At 39.8% G+C, this 13,610-nt stretch overlaps 2 protein-coding genes across 3 annotated transcripts; one reads left to right on the top strand and one right to left on the bottom strand.

Moving 5' to 3' along the window:
- Positions 1-2,503: 2,503 nt before the first annotated feature.
- On the bottom strand, positions 2,504-7,773 carry LOC121629171. Of its 2 annotated transcripts, none has more exons than XM_041968755.1 (6): positions 7,363-7,773; positions 5,472-5,600; positions 4,593-4,786; positions 3,958-4,105; positions 3,616-3,820; positions 2,504-2,967 (listed from the first exon to the last, which is right to left on the bottom strand). In XM_041968755.1, the coding sequence occupies exons 2-6, from the start codon at positions 5,571-5,573 to the stop codon at positions 2,660-2,662; spliced, it is 957 nt and encodes a 318-aa protein (XP_041824689.1). In that variant the 5' UTR covers positions 5,574-5,600; positions 7,363-7,773; the 3' UTR covers positions 2,504-2,659. The 2 variants fall into 2 exon arrangements, with proteins under 2 accessions (XP_041824689.1, XP_041824690.1); XM_041968756.1 differs by having other exon boundaries at positions 2,829-2,963.
- Positions 6,731-12,644, top strand: LOC121629210. The gene is made up of 8 exons (XM_041968820.1): positions 6,731-6,918; positions 7,768-7,903; positions 9,520-9,622; positions 9,774-9,915; positions 9,995-10,067; positions 10,534-10,627; positions 10,925-11,112; positions 12,312-12,644. Exons 1-8 carry the CDS (start codon positions 6,817-6,819, stop codon positions 12,500-12,502), a joined length of 1,029 nt encoding a protein of 342 aa, XP_041824754.1. The 5' UTR covers positions 6,731-6,816; the 3' UTR covers positions 12,503-12,644.
- The last annotated feature ends 966 nt before the right edge of the window (positions 12,645-13,610 follow it).

Here is a 13,610-nt window from a genome sequence, read left to right as displayed (position 1 = left end):
ATCTGTGTAGGAGCCATATAAGTCGTCATGGATAGTGATCAATGGTTTTATGGATTGTTTTTTTTGGTTGCCATGGTGATGGGGGGCTCTGGCGCTGGTTTGCCAGAGAGAGGAGAGCTGGTCAGCCGTAGTTTTGTTGACCGCTTCAGTTTGTCCAGTTTGCCACGCACTCATTTGTCAAGTTGAATTACAGTTTGCCTTGTTTAATGTTCCACAACTATGTAGCCTACATTCCATTACGCATGTCATCAATCACACAATAAACCGGATCAAAGCAGCAAATCTGCGTGCCTCAATAACGAAGCTGTTAAGTGCGTTTAACTATTTTAACTTTACATAGACCACAGTAGCCTACAGACCTTCGTTGCTGTATGCTGGCACATTTATTGGCACCTCCCTCTACAACGCGTTGTGTTTTTCTTTCTGATGGATGTTAAGCATCATCTCGCCGTTTCCCACCAACGAACCCCTTTGTTGAAGCTACGAATTCACTCATCATTGCATCAATGAATAAACTCAACAGTGTACGTGTGTGTGTGAGCGCGCGTGTTTATGTGTGACAGCAGGTGTGTAGTGCATCCAGGTGGTGGGCGTGTCCAAACAAGGAGCGGCTGCAGCTTTTGACAGATTACAGCAACAGGCTGAAATCTCCGAATCTAAATGTCTGACAGTTCCTCAAACATTTTCTCTAGTCTCGTCTCCTAACTCGCGCACGCGTCTCGTCATGGGTCGTCAATGAAATAATTTCGTCATTGTTCACGAAAACAACTTTCCAGGATCTGGACCGGATCTGGTTTGCGGGTATCAAAACTACCTGACATCACAGCAAAAGTCGCTGATCTAAAATGACAAATGGATTGCGCCTTACAATACTATACACCTGATTTGCACGTTTGCCTGGAGAGAATCTGCATTATGGACATTTCAGCCAGAACGTGCAATGATGACTGGGATGAGACAGCTCTGCACGCACTATTTGAATACTACTGTAAATGTGCGGCCGCTATTTCTGCGCCTTGATTTAACACTTTTTAAAGGCAGGCGCGAGGCTGCACCCTCTGGGTGAGAGCGGAGGCAGCCATCTGCAGGAGTTCAGAGGTGTATCAGTCAGATGTTTGGTGCAGTCATTTAGTTCATTCTTAAATGTATCAATAATCAACACATCAAAGGGAAACCGTGAATCAACCTGAGTTTATATAAATGAAACTGAATATTCAACGCTTTGATCAGCGGTTATTAAATCAGACATGTATTTTGTCTTTCTATTTTTACTTTTAAACTCTGATGTTTGCAGTGCGCTCCTGACCTGGATGGAGAGCTCACCAAGCGCTCAGCTCTCCCTCCTCTACTTCCTGTGTGCCGTTCCCATCTCCAAGTCGCTCGAGACCAGCTGGTATTGAAAGCTATGTACCCCAACTTTGATCCCTTGCACCGGGACATAAATGACCAGCGTTACTCCTGATTCAGCGCTGTCATGGTTTACCTCACTGTATGGTCACAGAAGACGCACCTCATGATGTCAGACCATGTTGGCACAACACAGCAACTGCTTATCCCTGTCCTGATTAACTAGCGACTTTTTTGGCTGTGCGGAGATACTTTCATCTATGGATTTTCAATTTTCCAATATTTCTCTTCCAATAATACCTCCATCTCCATCTTGCTAGTTGTGACCTTGGCGCAAGCAATCTTAGCGAATCACCCACAAACCCTGGCAAACTATTACTGTTATTTTTATCCCTCTAATTACAGCAATGTGAGGTTTTTACAATCAGTGGCTGTATCACTCTTCATGAGAGGTGTCCTTACTCTACAAGCAGAGCCTACTTTCACTGGAAGTACAGAATAACAGTGAGAACTGGGCTAAATTAGTACTGTTCTTTCCTCCTTTGTCTATATCTTGGCACACAGATGTTAACCTTTTAAATGCGTATTACTCCAGTGCTGCACAAGATCACATCATCTGAAAATAATACAACCAGTTCAGTTCAGTTGTTACTTATTAGGCAGAGGTCTGGTAGAAAAGGTTGCTGTACCATTAGGGCAGCATTCTTCTCTGCTGCTTTGATTACACTCTGAAACCTCTTCCTGTTGTCCTCAGTGCAGGCCCCGTGCTGTGATAGTTAAACCAGCAGGCTCTCAATACTAGAGTGGTAGAAGGTCTTCAGCAGTTCGGTGTCCATACCGTTCTTCCTGAGGACCCTCCTGGAAGGACACTGTGATGTTGGTCCTCCTCACTGTCGGGCCCATGTCTGGACCGCTGGAAATTACAGTAAAATACACCCTGACATACATTTAAGAGTGGATATGTTAGACCGTGTAATGTAAGGTTGTATTTTGCTAATTTGAAAACAGCCAAAAGCTTGCAAGTGGAATATCATTGTCTTGGTTTTAATGTGCTGAAACAAAACAACTGTATGCATGTCTGTGTGGTGTGTGAATAACTAATGGAACTAACACCTCCAAATGCACAATTCAGGAAACAAATAAGTACTCAGTAAACAAGAGTGCAAACACAATGTCATTTATTCCGACCACATAACACATCTCAACAGAACTATTTAACTAACTTAAACAAGTAACAACAAGAACCATATATAACCATTAACGCAAACAATGACCAAATATGGACAAAAGAAAATTAAACACATATTTCCCTCTAGACTTGTTGTCTCCGCAAAACAGAGATCAGCTCCATTACAGCTTCCTGGAAGGGGCGATGCTGTTGGTTCACGGCACTGTTAAACAGACTCCCCAAGTCTGGGTATGCAATGTTGAACTGCTGTTCTGCATTTTGCTGGTCTTCCAGAGACTGAAAGGGATTGGTGCCAAATATTGACTCTCTGGTCAGGTTTGCCCCCCTCTCCTGCAGGTAGAGATCAGCAGCCTCTGCTGAACCTGGCAGATGTTGTTCTGACAGCTTCACCTGACATCCACCTTCAGCCAGGACATTTGGAATCCCTCTTCCTTATGAAAGACAATGTTGAATCAGTGTACAGTATGTTTCTCTTGGTATTGAGACACACTCTGCTGTACTGTACTGTAACAAACTGTCCCCATCCCAGTATCAGTAATGCTAAAGTCTACTGACATTACACAGAAATAAACTGTTTGTGTCCATGTATGTCTGATTTGGCCTGACAGGCAACTGTAACACCAACAGTAAAGTGTTGTCAGGTGCTTAACTTATGTAATATCAAATTCATGTGAATGTGTCATCAAGAAGGAAATCATTATGTGCTGATTTGCAGCCAAAAAACAATAAATGAGCTAGTTTGTCAGTTCTTATGTAAATCTAATGATTATATTTTTAAAATCCTTTAAAATCCTTTAATTTGTGTTGAGTTATGATGAAAAAATTAAACTTATTATCAAATTAAGTCTATAAAACAAAATGTGTAATAATTGAGGGACTCTTTTAAAATGCTTTTAAGATGAGCTGTATTTACACATCGTTTACGGTAACATTTTGAACTTGAAAATGTTCAGTGGGAACAGAGAAAGCAGCAGGCAATACCAGGTGCTGCTGAGGGGGAAGTTATTCTCATAACAACCTCCCAGGTATGGGAACTTATTTTTGTGTCGCGGTGACAACTCATAAAATTGAAGAAATACCTGAAACTGTGTGAGAATTCCAAGCATCAATAAAGCGTTGGATTCCGATCCTGGCTACCTGACAGGTCAGGTTTGACACACAGTATCGGACTGTGCTGTCGTCCATATCAATAAGCTCTTGGTCCACCAGGTGAACCAGGGCTGCCTTCAGTGGATAGGTGACCCTGTTGTTCACCTCTGGCCACACACGTTCGATCCTGTGGTTCTGTGAAAATGTAGAGCAGAAGGGAATTCAAAAACATCAATAAGTTCTGTTCTGTTCAATTCTGTTGTGAAAAATACATACCCATACACACATATTTCATGTTGAGAAAAATTATATTTTGAAAAGCTTTTAAATACCCTTGTTGATGCTGTCTGCTGGCATGGTTCCCTGTCTTGCCGAAACCTGTACCCTGACAGTTTTTCCTGGATATAGAGTGAGAGATAGAATTCTCCTCCGTGATCCACCCTCAGCTGATCCCAAAGGCCATAGGTCACAACAGCATTCCTTTTCAATCAATGAAAAGAGAAATAAAAGCTCAAAAAAACGTAACCATTTCATTCAAATTGCACACCCTATCACAAATTAATGACATATTTTATATTTGAATGGACTCATCAGTTGGCTGTGGATAATTACAATGTATAATTTTATATTTACTACTACCCAAATACATTCAAAAATTTTTTCTCATCCCTTAATCATGTCATGCTGCATTAGAAAAATTAATAATAATAATACTACAAAACATATAATAAAAAGCCAACAGGGTAAAGACTTTTCATTTTTATTGCTATGAGCTGCACATTGTTTTGATCAGTCCAGTCCAAGCTGGCTCTTATTCTTTCCTATACAACTGTAAGCCAAAACACTATCAAACTTTCTTCAACTTAAACTTCACTTGAAGGGCAGTTGTTAAAAACTTTCATCAGTAAAACATTTTTCATCAGAAATCACACAGCTTTGTACATATATAATCCACATATCAACTCACCTGTACACTTCATCATATATAACAAGATTGTTTTTTACAGGCATGATGGAGTAGGCCACAATCTTGCTGCTATAGCCATCTATGGCCACCACATATGTCACCCCATACATGGCCATCTTTTCATTTTGGTCCATGTGAAGCTTTTGACCAAAATATGCCGCTTGATACGGCATGGGATTGAGATTCCTCAAGCCCTAGAGAAAAGATTGACAATGGTTTCAATGTAACTGAAAGGGATATTTGACTTAAAAGATAGAAATGGGGCAATAAACTGTTTGTAGGCAAGCTGTAAATGGATAAAATTTCATATCTCACAAAAATTGAGCCATTTATTGAAAAGCACTAACATCAACTAGAAGAACATGTTTTTGGGATTGTATGCGTTTAACTGATTCGGGATTGCGCGTCAACTGAATCGTCCTCGGTCAGAAGGAAAAGGCAAACTCCATCAGTACAGTTCAGCCAGATTTACTGAAGGTTCAGGAGGTGCAGATGATTTGTTTCCTGCATAGATGTATTTGTATGGTTGTTGGTGTGTGTGGTTTGTCAAGTACGAACGCACACGGAACTCAGACACACAGGATTAATGCAGCATATAACACAAATGGCAATTTCTGCGGTGTAGCTGCTAGGCTGCTAGGCTCATGCGGTCAGGCCAAAAATGAAACTTAAAACAATTACGACACAACAGAACTACAAGAGGCCTGGTGCATTCCGAGTAAAGTAGTCCCAGTAGGGCACAGACTTTTAAAAACATGAGAAAGGGAAATCCAGACCTTTTCACTGGCTGATTTATTGTCACACATGTGAAATGCATTTGCATTTACCGTTGAACTTAAAATAGGCTACAACACAAAGAAGTTTTAAGTGCATACTCACTTGGCAACGAGTCTCGTGGTAAGGAGGCTGAACAGCCTTCAGTGCAGCTGCAACTCTCATTTCTGAGGCATGGATGCCTTTGCTATGGAGGTATCCCTTCATCAACCTCCGACCATAAGTCGGCCCTGTCTAAAAAAGAATAAAAGGTATTAAACACAAACACACACACAAGCTGAGGTTTGGACACATAAAATGTTATAGTATCATAAAGATACATTGGCTGTGGTTAGACCAGTAGTAGACTGGACGATTATGGAAAAAATAATAATCACAATTCTTCTGATTGATATTGAAATCACGATTAATGTACACGATTATTTATTGATTTTAATAAGTGTTTATTGAACCACCAAAGCTCAACCTCAAATATAACTTTTTAAAGAAACAACTGCAAATAAATTTGAAATAAGTAAAGGAGTAAAATAATATATTAAAATAATAATGGTAATAAAAAAATGAATAGCCAGTCTATATGTGTTCCTGTTATACATGTGACATTAATGATTTTTCTTCGATTACAGTGTTTTTATAATTGTTAGAAGGCATGATTGTAATCATGATTAAAATTCGATTAATTGTCCAGCCCTAACATGTTACTGGGCTTCTAGCGGAGCAAGTTTTTCTCGGCATGCGTACAGGTGCTTTTTTCAGCAGAACACGGGTGACAAATCCGTTCATTGTGTAGTGCCACTGTGGCCAAGAGCTGGCCACCCAGCACCAATATGCAGTTATTTGTGTTGCCATCATGATCTGAAGAGTAATGCATGACAAAAATGTCAGTCTTCAAATCAGGCTATCCCGTTTGTGAATAGGCAGTTTACAACCATTAAATTAAATATGATGCTATCAATTGCTGTTTATGTAGGCCTACTACAGGCAGCGCCGCTGCTCTACCTGGCAGTGAGCAATGTTCAAACTTATTATCATATGAAGGCCGTTTACCTCTTGAATTGCATCCACAACTGCGCCCTCCAACTGACACTTTGACACCAGTCTATTTTTTTTTAGGTTCCGACTTGCGCAGAATTTCTTTATACTCGGGACCGACGCGCCTTTCTCCAAACCCATTGAAACCAACGTATTGGAAATTTCATTGTAAGTTTTGCCATTTGACATCATAGTTTTGATTAAATCTAGGTGTGCATCAAGAGCCATCTCTGTGTGAGTATACGCGGGAGCAACTTCGAATTTGAGCGGGTGAATGTGCGTGATACGTAGGCCTATTAAGGACTACTAATACCCGTTTGACATGTCACAAATTTGAGCGGGCAAAGCATTCGTTTCTGCAAGGCAGACGGTGTGAAACGAATAGCATTGCTCTTAATTCCTCTCTCTGGTTCTGGATATGGATATGGATCTCGGAAGAGTGACTTTGTGGCGTGGGACCCGCAGTGTTAATGTTCGGCACATGGACCTGACACTGGACAACATTTCCCGGATTTTTAAGGTAATTCTTATTTTTCTCATTACAGTTGCTGTAATTACATGATGGTGTTTAACAATAACGTGGTAGAGTTATGTTCAATCAGAGGGAAACTTTTAATGTTCTAACTAAAACTCTTCCATAACAACAGTTAATATGCTCCATTTATGGCTTTGTGTCTGCAGTTTTTGGCTTTGTAACAAAATGTGAGGGAAAATAAAGTTTGGTTGTTGTGGTGGGATGGCACATGGCGGATGCAATCCAAAACTTTATATGTTTGCTCTGGCATTAGATATTCAGGTAAAACTCTAAAACTACATTTAAACAGCAGATATTAGTTTTCCACATGTTATCATTCTTTCATTCATTTCTTTTTCCGAAACAGCACAAATAAGATCATTCCAGCTCAGACCCAGCAAGGTCTCTTTGTCATCCTAAATCAGATTCTTACCTGATGTTTTCAATTACCTCATACTGTGATCTTGTCTCATTTCATCCCACTTTTATACAGTATATCTGTGGTGGGAGAGGAAGGAGGTCTGGATAATAGCTAGAGGGCACTGGATCTAAAAAGTTTGAGAAGCACTGATATAAACCATGTCAGAAAAAAACAAAATCTGCAACACATTAAATTAAAGACTAATAACAGGACAGAACATTGGATGGAAGCATTACAGACCAATGTTATGTGATACCAGCCATAGTTCATGACAATATGCCAACTTGGAAAATATAACATTAAGATCTGGCTGGACAGTGACATGTTGTTCTTTTAGGAATGAAGGAGAAGAAAACAAAGTTTGAAGTGGGACTGTGTGGATGCATAACAGTGTATCAAACTTTTGAAAGTCATTGTCTTCCATTCTCCCTTAGCTGATCCCATCCACAATTTATCTAATAAAGGACGGTGGTGATGTCCTACTGCCCAGCACCACAGGCTACATCGATGATGATGACTTACATCGATGTGAGGTCTGTGGGGATGAGGAGCGGTCTGAAGCGGTTCCTGGTAAGGCCAAAGCATATGATTATTGTAACTGATTTATCTGCTATTATCTGTTATTGATGCGCCTTGAGATGACTTTGTTATGAATTGTCGCTATACAAATTAATTGAATTGTAATTGATTCATTATTGGTTCTGTGTTTCTAAAATGGGTGAGAAATGGTAGGCTACTTTTTCTACTACAGTTAAGATAGCATTGACAATTGTTTGGTCCACATCTAAATTGTACATTATATTTACAATCTTAGAGGAACAAAGACAACCTGTGTGAAGTTGGGCCCCCATCCTCAATAAAACTTGATGAAAATAGTCTCAATAGTACGCAGTTTTGTGCTGCATTTGCGCTGGTTTGTGTTGAAAAAGTGATTGTTGGTGCTGCTTTAGATTTCGAGATATTTAACACTCTTTGAAAAGTGAATTTGAGGTCATGCAGCTTCCCATTTTCCAACTGAGCCTAAAGTGGTCTCATTCGTTTGTGCTGGATTATGCTGAAAAATTATCATTTGTGCTGGTTCAGTTTTTTCCAGTATTGCATAAACTCATATAACTTTCTCTCTGTGGGCTGCCCTTGACACTTTGACGTGTGTTTGATGTAGCATGATTGTGACATCGACCACTCGTGATCACAACTGCAGTTGCATTAATGTTTTTATTACTGACAGTCCCATTTATATAAACCGTGTACTTATTTTAAGTTTGTGATTGTAATGGCCATTTGATATCAATGCATTATCAGTGTTCGCCTTAGATACCACTCGTAAACTCGTGATTTTACATCAGCAGGTGAAGTGCAATGAAAAATGCAAATTTTTGCAGTACTTTGGAAAGAGACCATTTTAAGTTCATGTTGACTACAATGGGAGGCTGCAAGCCCTCAGGTGGGCCCGGTATTTTTGCAGGAAGGAAACTACAAAAACACACGAGCTGCAGTCTGCAGGAGGTAGGTTCTGGTATGAGAAAGAGGCAGCTCCCAGCAAGCCAACACACCCAGCGCTCATTTTGGGAGAAACTCCCTCTGCTGGCAAATTACAGCTATTACACTTACAATTTCATATTTAATTTAAGTAGGCGTTTATAGAGATGGGATCATCCGTAATAAAAACACAAATTAAATTGTAACTGTGATCACGAGTGGTTGGTGTCACAGTCATAGCAATGTTACATCAAAACACATATCACAGTGTCAATAGTAAACTTGCAATACCATAAATTCTAAAACAAGACAAACGCTAATTTTTTTTCAGCATAAACTAGTGCAAATGCTGCACAAACAATAGAAACTATATTTTATTGAGGATGGGGGGCAAACTTCATGCAGGTACAGACACCATATTCATCTCCAGGAAGCTAGAGGAGTTAAAAAAAAAACATGCTTGATCATCAAACCAGCTCCTACTTTTTGCTGAAGCACACGTGCTTGCTGGCTTGCACTGTTGTTTTGGATGTTTTTAAAGGTTTTTGTGGGTTTTTCACTGTTTGTGTTTTAAGCCTTAGCCTATGGAAGTTTGTCCAGAAAATAGCTTTTATTCCCTTGGTCAGCCTCTTGGTAACTCGTGAGTTGGTTTTGATAGTCACCTAACATCATAAATCTCATGAAAAAAAAAAGATTAATTGTCACAGTTCCTCCTGCAAGACAGCCAGCCTTCACCTTTATGACAAGACCATCTACATCCACCGGACATGCTGGGCCCCCTACCCCACGTCCTGCCAAACTTTTCACCAGGTATGAGACCAAATAACCTTCTTTGTCATGGTTTATTAACAGAAAATAAACAAGAAATGGTGATTAAAAACTCTCATGCATAACATGCACAAAAGTTCTAATCATCGCCAAATCTTATGTACCTCTCCCCTCTTTGTCTTTGCATTGGAAGGAATATATTACTTGGAAGGGTGGAAAGAGGCAGCCTGACGATAGATGGTGCCTCACTCATTGTGGAGTTCAGCCTGGCTGATGCCACAATTCCAGCAATGTCTGAAAAAGTGAGGAGGGAGCTGAGGAGCGATATGGACATTGTTCTATGCGATGGACATGGGAACAAGTTAGTGGAGTCTAGTGGGACTAATGGTATGTTAAGTTGTTTACCTTTGGCAGAATGCCTTGTTCACTCGATCCTTTGATGAAATTAAATGTTTTATTCAGGCAAGCTTCAACTCTTTTTCAAGAGGTAAGTGATGTAACCTCATCTGTTGGGTGATACCAATCACCTGTTAGAGCAAATATCTTATTCTTATTCCATAAGCGTCAAATACCACTCATAATTACTAAACAGTAATCAGTAACATAGACTAATCGCAATAGTGTATTTTGTGTTGCTAACATTGCTTTGTTTTGTAACAAACTTTAACTTCTGAATGTTACTCTACTTCTTTTCCTTGCTTATAAATCATTGACATGGGGTGGGGTCAAGGTTCAAGCTCTTCTGTGAATTTGCTGACATCTGTCTGCCACAGGACAGCCCATTAAAGCCATAAGTTCAGAAAGCCTCATGCTTATTCATACATGGAAAGTCTTAAACTAAAACTTATTTTATTGACAAAACAACATTTAACATGCTTATTAAACTGGTAAAGAAACACCAGTAGACATTATCCTCCTTCAGCAAAATAATCAGCGTTGTATCTTTGCTTCAGGCCTAGCCTTCTGGAGACAAAATGCCAGGAAGGTTGTTGCTGTCCCACAACTGGACTTTGAGGAGCTGCAAAGGAGGAAGAAGAGGAGGAGTGGGTAAGAAGTGTTTTTAAATATGATTTTTCATGCTCAATGGAGATAGATATATGGATGACAGTGTTACAATGTTATTTTTTTATTTTTCTTTTATATTTTTCATTCTTTAAATATATATGGTAAAATATGTTATCCTTTTAACTAGCTAACAACTATTTAAATTGCAAGGCCAAGCAAGTAATCTAAGTACTAAGCTGCTTGCTTATCTACTCATGACTAACTACAGTGTCAACAAGTTAAAATTGGAGAACCGCAGGGACCTTTTCTCATTTGCAAATTTGTTTTGCCTTCCACCAGTGTCACAGAGGAGAGCCACATCACAAACATGGAGGAGCTGGTCCTGGCAGCAGAACAGCTGCCAGCAATCACCAAAGCCCTCCAAGACCTCGGACAATTTGCCAGGGCCAATAAAGTTAGCACAATAGCCTTGACGGATGAGGAGGTGGCATCAGTCAAGGCCACATTCAAATGCGTCATATGCAGAGGTGTGTAAGGTAACACATATAAGGCATAGTTAAGCATTTAATAATCCCTAAGTTGTATGAGTTGGTTAATTTCCTTCAATTATCATTGTGTGTTGAGAAGCTCACATCGCTGCCCCACAAATTAAAAAACAAAAAACACTGATAATCATAGGGAATGTACCTACTAATCTATTTAGGGGTAGACCGAATGCAGTTTTCTGGCCGATCACAGATCTTTAAAAAATTTGATCTACCGATACCGATTTTTGCCGATTCCGATTTTTCACCACATAATGCTGCCAAATTGAAGACATGTTTTTCCGGTGGACCTTTGTTAACCCTTTGGACTCCAGGGGGCATTTTTGGGGGGATTTATCGTCCGGTACGTCTTGTGTTATTGCTGATAAAAAAGTTATCTTTAAAAATATAACTTGCAACTATAATACAAATGTCAAAATTGTCCCATTTGCTCACTGTTTCTCATGCCATTCTTAGAGGCAGTTTTTATCTGCTATGAGCTCCATCAAATATTTTACCCTTTGCAGTGTATTTTTCTAATATACAATGAAAAAAAGTTGCACAAAAACAAGTAACAAGGGTAATAGTAGCATAAATTACAGCACTGTGTAAAATTCCATACTATTCCATTGATATATTAGTCCTTAGACGTCAATTATTGCGTTCATAACAAAGTTTCATTCATGGAGACGACTCACAGACAGAGGAGTGAAGCATCTCGACAACTAAAGATCTTTGACACAGCACGTCACCGCAAGAAGCTTTACAATTGGATCTTTCAGCTCATGTGATACAACTCGATAATACGATTTGACACTGAGATTCCAACACAAACACCTTAGCTTAGCTTGGCTTCTCTACGTCCTGAAGAAATACCGGAGCTATCGGCTCAAATCTTGAACTTTTCTTTACAGAGAAGAAGACAGTAAGATCGGTTTCACATGTACTGATCCGCCGATAACCAATCCCCCAAAATTAATGAAATCGGGGACATCCCTAAATCTATTGTTTATAATTATGGGGATAGGTTAATTTCGACAGAGAGCCTCCATTCTCACTCCTAATCTGTCAGGTCATGTAATTAATTATGTCAGCTATTCCGGACCTCCGGCATATTTCCTCTTTAAGTGAATAAACTGACATGAAGCTGCTAATCATGAACAACTAATTGTTCTTACAAACAATTTTCATGCATCTTGCAGATCCAATGAGGAACCCTGTGGCAAGCTCATGCTGCCGTGGCCTGATAGGTTGCCAGGTGTGCATTGATCAATGGGTGGCCCATGAACCCAGCTGCCCAAAGTGCCGGGATGCAGACTTTGTTACAAAAATGTTTGAAATGACAGGCATGGAGGAGACTGTTCAGTTACTCAAAGACACTATTCGTGATTGATTTTTTTAATTTTCTTTTGTCCATATTTGGTCATTGTTTGCGTTAATGGTTATATATGGTTCTTGTTGTTACTTGTTTAAGTTAGTTAAATAGTTCTGTTGAGATGTGTTATGTGGTCGGAATAAATGACATTGTGTTTGCACTCTTGTTTACTGAGTACTTATTTGTTTCCTGAATTGTGCATTTGGAGGTGTTAGTTCCATTAGTTATTCACACACCACACAGACATGCATACAGTTGTTTTGTTTCAGCACATTAAAACCAAGACAATGATATTCCACTTGCAAGCTTTTGGCTGTTTTCAAATTAGCAAAATACAACCTTACATTACACGGTCTAACATATCCACTCTTAAATGTATGTCAGGGTGTATTTTACTGTAATTTCCAGCGGTCCAGACATGGGCCCGACAGTGAGGAGGACCAACATCACAGTGTCCTTCCAGGAGGGTCCTCAGGAAGAACGGTATGGACACCGAACTGCTGAAGACCTTCTACCACTCTAGTATTGAGAGCCTGCTGGTTTAACTATCACAGCACGGGGCCTGCACTGAGGACAACAGGAAGAGGTTTCAGAGTGTAATCAAAGCAGCAGAGAAGAATGCTGCCCTAATGGTACAGCAACCTTTTCTACCAGACCTCTGCCTAATAAGTAACAACTGAACTGAACTGGTTGTATTATTTTCAGATGATGTGATCTTGTGCAGCACTGGAGTAATACGCATTTAAAAGGTTAACATCTGTGTGCCAAGATATAGACAAAGGAGGAAAGAACAGTACTAATTTAGCCCAGTTCTCACTGTTATTCTGTACTTCCAGTGAAAGTAGGCTCTGCTTGTAGAGTAAGGACACCTCTCATGAAGAGTGATACAGCCACTGATTGTAAAAACCTCACATTGCTGTAATTAGAGGGATAAAAATAACAGTAATAGTTTGCCAGGGTTTGTGGGTGATTCGCTAAGATTGCTTGCGCCAAGGTCACAACTAGCAAGATGGAGATGGAGGTATTATTGGAAGAGAAATATTGGAAAATTGAAAATCCATAGATGAAAGTATCTCCGCACAGCCAAAAAAGTCGCTAGTTAATCAGGACATGGATAAGCAGTTGC

The sequence above is a fragment of the Melanotaenia boesemani genome, chromosome 18 (assembly GCF_017639745.1).
Source record: "Melanotaenia boesemani isolate fMelBoe1 chromosome 18, fMelBoe1.pri, whole genome shotgun sequence".
NCBI lineage: Eukaryota > Metazoa > Chordata > Actinopteri > Atheriniformes > Melanotaeniidae > Melanotaenia > Melanotaenia boesemani.
This window is presented reverse-complemented; position numbering and strand designations above follow the sequence as displayed.

Excerpts from the sequence above, each read along its gene's own strand:
- LOC121629171 (XM_041968755.1), bottom strand. The coding sequence starts at position 5,573 with ATGAAGGGATACCTCCATAGCAAAGGCATCCATGCCTCAGAAATGAGA. Across the intron at positions 3,821-3,957 it reads AGCAGACAGCATCAACAAGG|AACCACAGGATCGAACGTGT; the intron begins GTATTTAAAAGC and ends ACATTTTCACAG. Across the intron at positions 2,968-3,615 it reads GAATTCTCACACAGTTTCAG|GAAGAGGGATTCCAAATGTC; the intron begins GTATTTCTTCAA and ends GTCTTTCATAAG.
- LOC121629210 (XM_041968820.1), top strand. The coding sequence starts at position 6,817 with ATGGATATGGATCTCGGAAGAGTGACTTTGTGGCGTGGGACCCGCAGT. Across the intron at positions 9,916-9,994 it reads TGAGGAGCGATATGGACATT|AATGCCTTGTTCACTCGATC; the intron begins GTTCTATGCGAT and ends TACCTTTGGCAG. Across the intron at positions 10,628-10,924 it reads AGGAAGAAGAGGAGGAGTGG|TGTCACAGAGGAGAGCCACA; the intron begins GTAAGAAGTGTT and ends GCCTTCCACCAG.